Source organism: Physella acuta, unplaced genomic scaffold (genome assembly GCF_028476545.2).
Source record: "Physella acuta isolate Inbredline_101_S28 unplaced genomic scaffold, ASM2847654v3 ptg000300l, whole genome shotgun sequence".
Classification (NCBI taxonomy): domain Eukaryota; kingdom Metazoa; phylum Mollusca; class Gastropoda; family Physidae; genus Physella; species Physella acuta.
In genome coordinates this window covers 200,773-215,665 of record NW_026731819.1, presented here as the reverse complement: position 1 = coordinate 215,665, position 14,893 = coordinate 200,773, and the positions used below count along the sequence as shown (strand labels likewise).

Sequence of the window (14,893 nt, the reverse complement as noted above, 5' to 3'; positions counted from 1 at the left end):
TTTAGATAACGTAAGGAAATTGCGCTAAAATTGTCACTATACTTTTTTTAATTACTTGTTTTTTTACCTGAGCCTACCCTTTACTGAAAAACAAATGTTACCTAAACTTTATTCTTTAAAAAAAAATGTCGCTAACACCATCTCTGCTATAATTCTTCTCTATCTTCAAAGCCGGATTTTTTTTTCTCTAATTGCTGTTCCACCTTGTTTTCTGCGCATCATAAATCGTGATGTTTCAAAATTGTCCGCTGTCAAATCGGCTCGTGACAAAAGCGGTTCTGAGACCTCAGCCCTGGCCAAATTAGAGGCGGCAAAAGGGCATCGACACTTACGCTCAAAAAGCAGATCCGCGAAGCCTCGAATTGACAACGGCAATGTAATATCGACACAACGAGAGATGGTTGGGTGTGGATCGAACACCGGTTGACGCTACTTAGAAATTGGCTTGATTAGGCCTGTTGTAAAGACCCTCTGTTAATGGTTTTGTTTGTTAGGAAAGCTTGATACTTGGTAATCATCATTCGCTGATGTGTTGTTGTTTTTTCTTTCCATCGCTTGTACTTAAAGTCTGTATATTGTTTACTAACTTCTTCTACTTCGTCCTTAATTGTGTGTTGGACGGGATTTCCTCGAACACAACTAAGGATTACGTGTCAACCTTTTATGCGCAATACGTACCGCTTGGTTCGATTTCAGCCTACTTTTCTTTCTGGATTTGCTTCCATAGCCTTTGTCCATCCAAGAACAAACTACAAGGCAGCAGTTTTTTTTTTTAAATTTTGGGGGTTTTCTCTTCATGATAGGTTGATGTCTCCAGCTATCGAGTCTCATCTGCCCGGGTGTATTAACGAACAGAGCTCTCAGTGAATCTTGTCAAAAAAATATTAACCCTTTATCTACTGACGGTACTTATAAGTACCTACACTCCTGACAGTACTTACGAGTATTAGGATATATTTCGACCGTTAAAAATTTACTAAAAAATTTCATTTGGAAATTTACTCAGTAAATAAAGAGTTAATATCATTTTTTTTAGGAAAGAAAAGTGACATTTGGAGAGAAACTTTTCCCTCGATTATGGCTTCCGATTCGGAAACATATTCTAATTTTCAGTAGTTATTTACTTTTTAACTACTCATTAATACAGAAAATCTGTGCTTGTACATGACATAGATGCAATATGTAGATGACTAATGAGGATGCATTATAAGCTTAAAAATCATAGAAATAAATTATTTTTAAAACTCCCACGGGATTTTGATTGAAATAAATTAGAGTGCGATTTGGTATTTTTATTTATGGGCAAAATATACTACACCATGTAATTAACACATTATAGACTTTTTTTTCAAAACAGGATAGCTTAAAAATTTTATACGCACGCGTGCATGTGAGTGGCTAACGAAGTGTATTAATTACTAAAACTGTCTGAGATTTTCTAACAATGAATAAGCTGTCGCCACTTAAATGAACAGACTACAAAAAGGACGGTGTATTATTTCATTGGGCTTGCGTTGAACCGTGAAGCAGGGTTGGCCTGTTCTATCCGGATTTCTACATGTTTAAAAACAAAGCGATGTGATACAGGAATATTTCTAGGTGCAGGTTTTCTATTCGGTAAATGACAAGTTGTAAGTCGGTAAATGACACATTGGAGGTTATTCTATTCGGTAAATGGCAAGTTCCATGTTTTCTATTCGGTCAATGACAAGTTTGACGTTTCTATTCCGTAAATGACAAGTTTGACGTTTCTATTCGGTAAGTGACAAGTTGGAGGTCGGTAAATGACAAGTTGGAGGTCGGTAAATGACAAGTTGGAGGTCGGTAAATGACAAGTTGGGGGTCGGTAAATGACAAGTTGGAGGTCGGTAAATGACAAGTTGGAGGTCGGTAAATGACAAGTTGGAAGTCGGTAAATGACAAGTACAGGATTTTCTAGTCGGTAAATGACAAGTTGCAGGTTTTCTATTCGGTGAATTACCAGATGTCACTAGTCTACGCGTCATGTATCGTAGATATGTAACACACTTCGGTCTTTTAGTTCATCTGCAATATCTACATTTTAAACTTATGTATTTGAATATTTCGAAAACAAAGTTCGAGTTGAGTGGGAATGTTGTCGTGCTCTTTTTTGTTAAGTGTCATAAAGAAATGCCTAATCGAAGATAGTGGTATTTCATAGTGGCTTTCTTGTACCTATTGGACAAGTCGTAGTGTCGATTTACCGTTTGTTAGAATGTTGCCAATAAATAAGTAGAATAATCAATCGCAGCGAACAATAAAGAAGACACATCAGTCCGGTGTTTCAGATTAGTTACCTGAATCCAAGTTACACCTTTCCTAGGTCTCAGGTTATTTACCTGAATAAAAGTCACACCTGTTCTAGGTCTCAGATTATTTAACTGAATCAAAGTTACACCTATCCTAGCAGTGGCGGAACTAGAAAAAAAGGGCCACCCCGCAAAAAAATTTTTTAGGGCCCCCCATATATATATATATATATATATATATATATATATATATATATATATATATATATATATATATATATATATATATATATATATATATATATAGGAGCATAGGGTATTCATTGCTGGCCAGTTCGAGTTTTGAAAAAAATGTGTTTTTTTTTCAATTAAAACAAATTACAACATCATGTCATGTGAGTAAGTGCATTAGTGAGTTTTGTAAAAATCAGTTTAATTTTATCTCTGCTATAACACCTCTAAACCTCTAGTAGTTCAAAAGAATATAAACCATGAAAGCTTTGTATGTAAGTTATGGTGTCTCGCGTTATGTTTATTTTCATATTTTTTTTCGAATTTATATTATTAATTTTAAATACATTTCCTTTTTATACAATGTCATTCATAAGTAAGCACTTTACAAAAAAATAATAATTAAGAGAAGTAATTGCTTTTTAATTTGTTTAGTACAAATCTATTAAAAGGAGCTTATGAGCACCCTTATTTGACTATTTAAAAAAGGGAAATAAGTCATGAAAGTGGTTTGAACGTTTGCTTAGCTCTGATAAGTTTAATTATAGGAGAAAGAGGACTTGGCTTTCACAGTGTTTTAAAAACAAAGGGAAAAATATACAAGAGCGTGGGGTGGTGTCTATAGAAGCTACGGTAATCTTTATTACAAAACAAACATCAAGTCAAAAAAGCAAGGAAATTATTTTTTATTTTTTTAAATATAAAAAAGTTATTTTGGTCGGCTGTGGGCCCCTAAATGGCGTGGGCCCCCCCCGCATTGCGGGGTCTGGCGGCACTGTAGTTCCGCCCCTGTATCCTAGGTATCATAATAGTTACCTATAGGAAAGTACATCTATTCGAGATAACAGGCTGTTAGCCTAGGATTCATAGAAAACAATCGACTATGAGCGACGATGAAATATGTGCCATCAACTAACAATCGATATTTTAAAATAATGTATTACCTACTCAATGTATTTTAGCAATCATAAAGGAATTCAGAACTGGGGCTGGGACTGTACCAACTTAATATCAGCTTAGACCTCCGTGATAAGGAAACAGGGAAAGGTGGGGGAGGGGGGTGGTTAATTACATTTTTGTGTACCTTCGAATGAACATTATGCCGTTGTTTTGGCAGTTTTTAATAGGCAATTTCTGTTTTGACATTTATCTAACAGGCAATTTCGTGTCAGGTACTCAATGCTACGTTTTTTTTTGTGTCTCTGTCTGTTAAAGTACTGAGTAAGACGTTCTATTAGCGTGTCGATCATTACGGCGGAAATTTTTATTTTGGTTTTTCGATACACTAAGCTAAACATGCTATTTTTATTTATTTTCATCGCCTATATTTTTATTCATTCTTCTTTCGCTTGCAAAAAAACAACTGAAGTTAAAGCGTGTTTGTTTTATTTTGTTAGTGGTTTACGTTTTAAAAGTATTAACTTTGCAGTTTTAAAAACTAATATCTTATTGTAGGGGGCTTATCATTAAATCATAGGAATATTGATCGGGTATTCGCAGGAAAGTAGCAGACAAATTGACAAAGTTTGCTGTTCACACTCATTTTAACGGGAAAATTAGAGCCATCTCAACCACTTCATTTTTTAAATAGAACTTTTTATATTGTAACGTAAACCAACTTGAAACATTCATTCGGCTCTTTGTTTTGATATATGTCTGACGGCCCCTAGACGAAACACGGTACTGTTTGGGTCACCAGTTTAGGCGGGATGTCATCATTTCAGTTCTGCTGACATTCACACTGACATACTTGTCATAAAACACGACTAGAGCCGTGGTTCTTAACCTGGGTTCTGGGAGTCAGTCTCAGGGGTCCGGCGGAGGTCAACACACACCTGACTTATATGAATCGCGATCTGATTTTGTCACTACGGACGATAGAACAATATTAAGAAGGACTCGGTGAATGCGCATTGAAAATGGTGGTGTTCGATACCTCCAAAAAAAGTTAAGAGCCGATGTACTAGAGCAACGAGTGGATTTATCGACGATAGTATTCAGTTTTAATTTTCATAGCCAGTTGTCTAAATATAATCAAAATCTACTTCTAAAAAAACTAAATCATCCTTTAACCCTTGTTGGGGTGGTTGGGGCACCACAGATTTGTGTGGTGTCTAGGGCCCTACAACACCCGGATGCCTCCATCTAGGTAGTTCGCTTTGGTCACAAAAAAGTTACCGTTGAAGTTCATTTAAGAACTCTTGCGCCCTGGCTGGTGACCTTTACTGGGAGGCCATACTCTCAGTGATGCCGTGTTAGCATTAGTAGTTTGATTTTGGAGATGTCTCTCCTAGATGGGTTGCTGTCCCCAGCTATCGAGCCTCATCTGCCCGCGGGATCGAACTCGGGACTTTTCGGTTTAGCGACCATGAGCTATACCGACCCCGACCACGCCAATTCCGCAACTCTACTTCACCTACCCTATAGATCCTTCTGTCAGACAGGAAAAACGTTTAAACCATTTTGTTTTTAATGTATGACATTATTTTTTTAAATGTATGACAGTATACAGTCCTCGAGGCACTCTCTGATATAAATATATTTTTACCAGTAACATTTTCTTCCTCCAGATTATTTTGAAAGTATAAAAACTATAACATGGTTACGAAAAAAAACAAAAAAACAATGCAGTTTAGGATTAAACGATAGTTTGGTATTGACGTTTTACAGCTTGCTCGCAAGATTGCATGCTTTATGTTAGAAAAACGTCGTTCAGCCTTCTTATTATGAATCGTATTTTCTCAAAACTATTTCGACAAAAAAAATTGCCCATTGATTCCTAGACTTGTAGACGCGCTTGAAGGAGCATGACACGTGCTTTGTAATATTCAATAAAACTATTTTTATATATCTAAGCTTTGTTGCTAAATGAATAGTATTCTAGTCTTGCAACAATGTCTTCATCTCAGCTCTGTTGCTTTTTGTACAGATTTGTATTCTGGCATAAAGGTATCTAAGACCTTAATGATTTTCAGTATATCATAACACTACGCATGTTGATTTCTCGTTACAACTATACTGCCTCTTTTTGAGGTCCCAAAGAAGATCACTAAGATGGGTCCCGAATTGGGTCCTTATGACCTGGTTAAAGGGTCCCTAAAGGGGTAATTAAGATCCTACTTGTAGCCCGGACTGTTACCCCCCCCCCTTCCCCCAACATCCTTTGTGTGGGAGTACCTAAGTAATTGTGTTTGATGGGCACGTGATCGGTGTATTGATATTGTCAACAACCCATCATTTCAAGTACACGACAGACCTGAACAACATTGTGGTTTCTATCTAATACAATAATCATACAAATCATAATATTGATTGATCTCCATTCTCGATGTTCTGAAATAATGACTTTTTTATCAATACAAAAAATAGTACTCATTGTTTAAGAGTCAGTTGTGTTAAAATTTTCAAGTGCATTATCTTAACTAGAGTCAGTTATTTTTTTTTATAAACAAAGAGAAATGCTCCACAATTTTGAAGTTTTACAGTAACGAAGGTCGAATGTAACCCCGGTCACGTGGCATAAGCGTGTTGAGATATTTTGCAAGAAATACAATAACACTAAAACAATTATTGGGTCGAGAGCCTATAACATAACCACGGAAAAACGCGCTTGAAAAAAAAAAGAAACAAAGGGTAAAAAAATCCCGGCATCAATTCTGACAATACACCGTATTTAGCCCATAGGGGAAAAAATGGCCGCCGCTCTGACGTCTCGCGATGACTAAAAAAAAATCTTTAACGCTATGTAATTATTTCTCAAACAGATAAATACAGTACTTGCTAGTAAAACATCTCTTCAGAAATCCTGAACAAGCCCTATGGCTTTTGAAGTCTTGTTTTAGGTCGATTATGTTTTTTTTTTAAATTATTCCCTTTATTTCTAGTATGGCTAATAATTTATGTGAGAATATTTTTTGTCGTCTTTATTTCTGGGCGAATCGGTATAACGCGCAGCACGCAAAAGCTGTTGACATAGTTTTCGTATTGACGGAACTTATATAATTTCCCCTCGCCATTTAGCTCGTAAAATAACGCGTAAAACAGTTCTCGACAAATTAGCGAATTTTTTTTCTTAAATGTAAAAATTACCTTTTTTATTTTGTTTTTTTTTCGCATAAAAGAAGAGACACGTGGGTAGATTTTGTTGTTAAAAATTTTAAAAAGAAACATGAGTTAATTTGTGATTCTATTAAAATAAGTGTGTTGATTTTTTAAAACTAGAGCTAAACGTCAAATACCCTGTGTTTATTTCTTGAACTCGCGTATGCATTGAAAATAAATACCTTACGGGAAACACGCGATGGAGCTTATGTGGGAAGATGGCGACGATGTGGATATTTCATCGGAAAACCGGCTGGTTGTGGATGTGGATGCCGTGGATAGCAGTCCGGCCAGTCCACGGAAGCTGCAGGCGGAGGTGGATGAGCTGGCCGTCATGGCAGGTGAGCCTGCGGCAGGTGAGGATAGCGTCAGTCAGGTGCTGGAGGCTGATTGCAGTAAGTCATTAATTACCTCCTTGTGTTTCAGTAAGTCATTAATTACCTCCTTGTGTTGTGTGTATGGGGGGGCAATGTTTCTTTTAGACATTTTTTTCTTTCCCAGGGGAGGGGGCTTTTGAAACTTTCCAATAGGGCTGGTAAGTAGGTCACCAACCAGTTCTACGGCTCAATAAAACCTGTATGAGCCATAGAACTTGTTACCTACTTACCAGCCCTGTAGCGGACTTATATTTCGTTATACTTCAGTACACCTCCCCCCCCCACTCCCCCCAACTAAGAGATACCTGAAATAAACTCTGGATAGTAGGGTACCTGTTCCTGTAGTTATTAGGTAGAGCAGTTTATAGAACACACAGTTACATGTTGTAAGAAAAGCATTTCTTCATAACCTGAAGGTCCAAATGTTAGATGAAGCAGAGTTTATCTGTCTCTTTGGTCTCATTGTAAGTGGTAGTTGGTGTTGTCAGTACTATACTCATGCACCTGACATGATAGATATGTTAAAGGGATTTCCCGAAAAGTGCGCAAAACGGAAAACTGCGCTACGGAAAAAGAAATGCGCAATGACAAATTAATTATACTAATAAACTTTTAGTTTTGTAATATTTCGCGGAAAAACGTTTAATTATGCCTAAATCTGCATGTGGTCATTCTGTGCTATTGTCTAATAATGATCGATTTAATAAAACAAAAATGCCCTAGCACACTTTTTTTTGTGCGCAGTTTTCCATGGAGCATTTTCCTAATCACTGTTAAAGGTTGATGATATATTACAAATAATCTTCTAATTTATGTCGTTTTATTTATTTATTAGCTGTGGTTTGATATTAAGGTTTGAGTAGTTACAAGCTGCAATGTGTGTATAGGGGGGGGTGTTAATATTTATAACGAGTCAGTGCACCCCCCATTTTTAAAATGACATCACACCTCAGCCTTCAATCCCCCCCCCCCTTCATTTTTTTTCTTAGCTCAGTCAGCATAAAGTATATTAGACCTATTGCTCTATTAAAGAGTTATACTTGTGTTGTAAAGTCTAGTATGAGCTTATGTTATTAAAGTTTATGTCAATACAAGTTTATTTCTACACAAAACAAAAACAGAAACGAAAAACGTAAAGAGTGCTTTTAATTTCCCAGCAGAAAATTACAAATTAGTTTTATCTCCCTTACCAATCCAGTTTTATTTTTCCCACTCATTTAAAAAAAATCCAACCGGAGCCTTTAACTATTCTCTACTCACACCAGCGCACCAGTTCACCCCAGACTCGCACTCACCCCCCACCCACCCTCACCCTAATTTCATCCCTCTTTAGCCCCTCGTTCCCCCAGCTGTAAAAACTATCTAACGTAACTCAGGCGACAGCCAATTAACCAACAAATAAGCAACATGTCTCATGTCAGGCCTCAGCCTGCCTATCATTATTCCTTTCATTACAAACTGTGGGTGTGGGGAGTAGGGGGTGGGGTGAAAATGGTATTTTAACAAATGAGGTGGCATCTATCACCAAGTAGCATACGAGCGAATTTCAAGCCAGGCAAGTCCAATCGCCATTTAAAAAATAAAAATAAGTCTTTTTTTTTTTAAACTGTGATGTGTTTGTGTAATGAAGGGGGAAAGGGAGGGAGGGGTTTCTAACGATTTTATCACTGTATAACAGGTGGCGAGGGTTGCACTTCACCAGCCCACCCACCCCTTTGCCTCCTCATTAAACACCCCACTATTATTAGTTATATTTATTCCAGCACTTTGTTATATTTTTTTTTTAAACAAATTATTCAACGATTTCTATCTACCATCTTTTTATTTCCCAACCCATTAACCTCTTATAATAGATATCATCTCTTTTTCCACTCCTCCCCCCCCCATACACACCTCCCCACACCCCCTTCTCCAATAATACACTACAAAGCCTGTCCCATCCAACAACATTATCACACAGATAACCTATTTCTTCCAATAACCATCTTGCGTGCATATCATAACCACCCTCCTCCTTACCCACACCCTCTCCCCCAATTCACCCCCACCCCCCACCTCCTTCAATTCCGGAACACGTCCAATCTCCAACGCCAACGTTGTTGAGGTGGGGTGGGGGGGGTGAGCAAATATTTAGATAGAAGTTCCTGCGGAGAAAATTGGCAATTAGAAGTTCATACGAGCAAATCTTATTAAAACAAAGGGTTTATGTAGCTGTCACGGGGCGACTCGGCCTGGGCGTTTGCAGCAGCAGATTACCCACAGTGCCTGGTTCTATGGAGGGTAGGGGGAGGTAAGGGAGAACTGTTTTGTCCAGAAGATGATGTATGTAAAATTATATGTTAAGATATCGATTAAAAACTAATCATTTATATGTTGTTAACAGTGAAAACGAGTCAAATATTACGTCAAATAGACTCCAGAAAATGGTGTGTCGATTATATGCTTAGATATCGGTTAAAAACTAATCATGTATATGTTGTTAACAGTGGAAACGAGTCAAATATTACGTCAAATAGTCTCCAGAAAATGGTGTGTCGATTATATGCTTAGATATCGGTTAAAAACTAACCATGTATATGTTGTTAACGGTGGCAACGTGTCAGATATAACGTCAGACTTGGTCAAGAAAATGATGAATGTCGATTATATGATTAGGTATCGGTTAAAAACAAGTCATTTATATGTCTGCTAACAGTGTTAAATGGTCAAATAATAAATCAAATGGTTTTAACAGGCGCTTAGTTGCAGTAGCATCACAGGGCGGGAAGGGGGGGGGGGGGGGGGGGGGGGTCGAATGACAACATGGATATGCTCTATTTTGCACGGATATGTATAGATGATGGGATGATGTACAGTTCGCGCCATCGTGCGGAGATCCGTTAAAACACTTTTGCTCTCGTCATGTTTTTAAACATTAAGTATTTAACCCTAATTTTTAACTCTTTAAACTGTTTAATCCTGATCTTAAGACGTTTAACTTTTTAACCCTGATCTTAAGACTTTAAACTGTTTAACCCTGATATTAAGACTTTAAACTGTTTAACCCTGATCTTAAGTCGTTAAACTGTTTAACCCTTATCTTTAAACTTTAACTGTTTAACCCTGATCTAAAGACTTTAAACTGTTTAACCCTGATCTTAAGACTTTAAACTGTTTAACCCTGATCTAAAGACTTTAAACGGTTTAACCCCGATCTTAAGACTTTAAACTGTTTAACCCTGATCTTAAGACTTTAACTGTTTAACCCCGATCTTAAGACTTTAACTGTTTAACCCTGATCTTAAGACTTTAAACTGTTTAACCCTGATCTTAAGACTTTAAACTGTTTAACCCTGATCTTAAGACTTTAAACTGTTTAACCCTGATCTAAAGACTTTAAACGGTTTAACCCTGATCTTAAGACTTTAACTGTTTAACCCTGATCTAAAGACTTTAAACTGTTTAACCCTGATCTTAAGACTTTAAACTGTTTAACCCTGATCTAAAGACTTTAAACGGTTTAACCTTGATCTTAAGACTTTTAACTGTTTAACCCTTATCTTTAAACTTTAACTGTTTAACCCTGATCTCAACTCTTTCAACCCTCTCGTTTGTTTGGCGTCTCCTTATCGCCTTGAAATAGACAGATATTTTAAAACAATAATATGTAAACCCCCACCCTCACCCTACCCCCATCCCTACACACACGCACAGGTGAGAGCGTGGTTCCAGATTTTACAGGTAAATTTCTGTCTATACCTGCATTACGGCCGGTGTCTGCTCACTAACACTGTACGAATCATCACGAATCATAATATATCATATCCTACTGTTTGTTACGTCGTTCGTTTGTTTGTTTGTTTGTGTGTGTGGTGGTGGCAAAAAGCCTTTGGTGAACGCACTTTATTCTAAATTATAATTTTCTTATACCACGAGAATGACGTGCGTATGTGTCTTAGTTACAACTGCCGTGATCACCTTGTTTCGTTTGTCGCACATTAATATGGTCTGCAGGTTGTAATTCCGTGCCGTATCACATTTTTAAAACAGTTTTATCTATAGCAGGGGTCTCCAAACTACGGCCCGCGGGCCGGATGCGGCCCGCGAGGTCCTATCATCTGGCCCGCGGAGATCCTTTTGTCCACGGAAAAAACGTTTGTTGGTGATGGCTTTGCAACTTTGCCCAGAAAAATCAAAGACATGCCTGGAAGAAACTGGCCCCCGAACTGAAATTTGATAGTTAATGCGGCCCTCGGACTGAAAAGTTTGGAGACCCCTGATCTATAGCATAGACCTAACCATCCATTCTTTACATCGCTTTATCTATACTCTTATAGCCCCAGTCAACCCTTATAAAACAAAAGAACCCCCCCCCCAACTCAAACTTTATAAAACCACAGATCCCTAGTCCTCTCCAACCCTCATAAAACCATAGACCCCTGTCCAACCTTTATAAAACCACAAACCCCCAGTCCAACTCTCAAAAAACATGGACCCTAGCCCAACCTTAATAAAACAACGGACCCTAGCCCAACCCTTAATAAAACAACCCCCCAGTTCTTTCAATAGTTTAAATATTCTTTGCAATATAGCCCCCAACCCTCACGAATAATAGTTTCTGTAAGAATCTTATCTGCCCTAAAACCCCCTTCCACACACACCACCACCCCCTCCCCACCCACCCCCCTCACACACAATCCATTAACAGCCCTTTCATTTCTTATGTATCTGCAATTTTAAGGAAGAAAAAAAAAATCCACGTAATTGTCGTTAAATGGACAAGAGACAAAAAAAATCATCTCATTGTGTCCATTTGTCGTGGCTTTCACCTCGTACAAAACACGACAGCATTCAACTCCAAACGGCGTCACCCTTTGAACATCCATAAACAACATTTAATCATCAATAAACAACATCACTAAAGAACCTTTCAACATAGTTAAACAACAGAGTTGTGACTTTTTTTTACAGTTCCGTACCTTTCCAAGTCACCATAACAATTTGTTGGGTGATCTCAAACTAATTTCTCTAATTACCTCATCTTGTTGCTTCCTCGCTGCAACTTTATCAGGAGATGTCTTTTATTAAAACATGTCTTCAATTAAATATTTTTATTTATTAGGATAAAAAAATATAATTACTCTGTTTTTAACGAAGTAATTAAGTTGTGATGGGTATTCTGGATGAAATGAAAATTGTGTTTTATGAGGTTTTTAAAAAAAATGTATTACATTATCATTGTTAATTATCAGGCAATTTAAAATAAGGATGGATTCATTGTGGTGTTAAGCAATTACATCAATTTTCATTGCGTAGGTTGGAAAGCTAGGATCTATTATAGAAAGATTTTTTTTTAATTAATTATAATTATTATGAAGCCATTGTAATAATGGAATTAAAGTAATTAAAAGTAATGTATGGAAGTGGAGGTAATACTTAAATAAAACCTATCACAACCATACACACGCAACCATACACAAGCTCGCAACCCACTCATCCCGTAGACACACACACACACACACACACACACACATACACACCCATCGATGTTAATTTCAGACGAACATCTAAAAAGTAAGGGAGGGCACTCTAAGTTGTTCATATTAATAAAAGGCTGCCTATTTTGTTTCGACTGGAACCACAGCCCTTAGCTCCCCAAGGGCCACTGAGGAATAAGACAAGTATGTCAAAATATTTCTATCGACAAGTCATGAGCGACACTCCCCCCCCCCCCCCCCCCCCTCAATAAATTATGTTTCCCACCCAAAATTGTCACACACAACATTGAAGCTGTATACTAAAGTCGTATTGAACTTCCACTGCTGATGTTGTTGACATTGAACATGTTCGGAGACACCGGCAGCCGACGAAGAGATGCGGCAAGTTATAATCTATGTTTCATCGCCAAGATGGATAGTCCGGATTATTTCTTATTATAAACGGGAAGAAATTACGCGGGGGGTAGAAATTGATGGGTGAGATATTTTACGTCGGAGGAGGGGAGAAGGATAAATATTAGGTAAAAAGCTGGAAGGGGGAGGGTGGGGTGAGGGGGTGGAGAAATAATTAGCAGCCTTGCGCTGTCAGCATCGAACGATGATGCGTGGAGCTGAGGCTTGAGCTAATTGCGTTCCGGGTTTGTTTTTTTTTCTTTTGCTTTCTCATCTTGTGCGCGCGCGTGTGTGTATACACGTGTGTGTGCAATGTGTGCGGTTGTTTGTTTGCGCGTGTTTTTGTGGGGGGCACTCCGTGAGTACCTTCTCGTGTGAGTTCCTTCTATAAACAGTGAGAAAAAAATATCCCCGAATCAAACCTTGAATCTGGTTTATTTAGCCGGCTATTGCGTCTAAATCTACCCCTCATCCCAGGCAAACAAACGAATGTCATCTTTTTTTTTTAACCTATTTACTTTTAATAACATTCAAATTATCTTTCGCGTCAATCCAAGCCAATTTGTGATAATTATATCATTATGAAAAGTATCCTCGGGGCGCCTGCTATAGCTATGTCTCCAAAGGTCTGTTTGGATAATCCGCCATCCGAACGTTGTGACAATAGACGAGAGAAAAACATGGCGCCGTATGGGTTTTTTATTTATTTTATTTATATATATTTCTTGTTTTTATAATACCAATACATTGGAATTTATGCTGTGGAGGGGTGAATAAACTCAGATGGATTATGTTTTAGCTCAGATTGTTTTTGAAAACATGAGCTAACTATAACATGAGGTTAATGCTCTCGGAGTCTTTTTTTTTTTTCTAGCTTTCGTGCGCTTATCGATGTTAACGCGACAACGATACTTGTGTATCAGCTTCATGTACAAGTCGACTGTAGAATTATATTTTATTGCTATAATGGATCTTAATGTATCATCGTCCCAGGCCGTAGAATTCATCTGTTTTAGTGACCTTGGCACGATGCCCAGCCGCCTTTATTTTTCCTAACGTGAGTTAGGTACCCATCAGCTGGGTGACTCAGGGACGTTCTGACTTGAACTCGGATTCGAACTCGAGACTTTAGGGTTAGCAGTGTATCTCTCTATCTCTAGGCCACGCCGTTCCTATTTAATATATATGAATCAATTATTACTAACAATACATATCATGGAACCCACAAGGATGGAGATTATACCCCCAATAACTAGCTTAAAGCAATTGAAAAGACACGAAAAATAATTCGGAAGAGTTGGAAAGAAATGTTTTTAAAAATTGCAAATATCTGACAAGCATAAAAGGGTGGCTGCAAATTACCTATTCTGCATTAGGCGCTGAAAAAGACGAAAAATAAGAACAATGTATATTTAAACCACGGCGTGGCCTAAGCGGTAGAGCAGGTAGACTGCTAACCCGAAAGTCTCGAGTTCGAATCCGGGGTCCAAGTCAGTAGGTCGTTCCTGACCACACCTTCCCTTCGAGTGCCGAGGACAAGAAACCTTTTGAACTCTACTTCATCTGCCCAGTGGATCGATATGGATAAATAGGATCTTAAGTTTACTTTTACATTTATATCCATGAGTATTGTCAACAACAACAACAAAAACAAAAAAAAAACGAAAAAGCCCGCAATCATATTTCAAATTAGAAATGTTTACCGTATTCCCCAAGAGTAAAATAAATCCACATCTCCCATAGTCCTTTGAAGCGTGCTCCAGTACTTGATGACTATGGTACAACTATTGACTATACCACCAGAATACCTGGCTATGTAATTATACGTCTGCAGTAGTATTGATATATTCTTCAAACACAATCTTACATTCTGACTTTTAAAAAAAACTCATAATAATTTTAATGTAATTAAAAAATCGTCCCGTGAAACCAAATAAAAAAAACCACCCTCTTTGATGAGGTTATAGCCCCTGGCACTGTTTTAACCACGAGTAGATAACTCCGGCTAAAAATATTTGAAGCGTTACTCCGCGAAGTAAAAAAA

General features: G+C 37.7%; 1 protein-coding gene across 3 annotated transcripts in view; it reads left to right on the top strand.

Moving 5' to 3' along the window:
• LOC131939894 (LIM domain only protein 3) overlaps positions 1–14,893 on the top strand; it is a 156,519-nt gene that overhangs the window by 51,092 nt on the left and 90,534 nt on the right. The window contains exon 1 of one of the 3 annotated variants that reach the window (XM_059298427.1): positions 6,768–6,997. The exons of the other annotated variants lie outside the window; for them this stretch is intronic. Coding sequence (XP_059154410.1) covers positions 6,802–6,997 — 196 coding nt within the window. The 5' untranslated portion in view covers positions 6,768–6,801. Of the gene's footprint in view, positions 1–6,767; positions 6,998–14,893 lie in introns of those variants that run through there. 3 annotated transcript variants of the gene reach the window in all.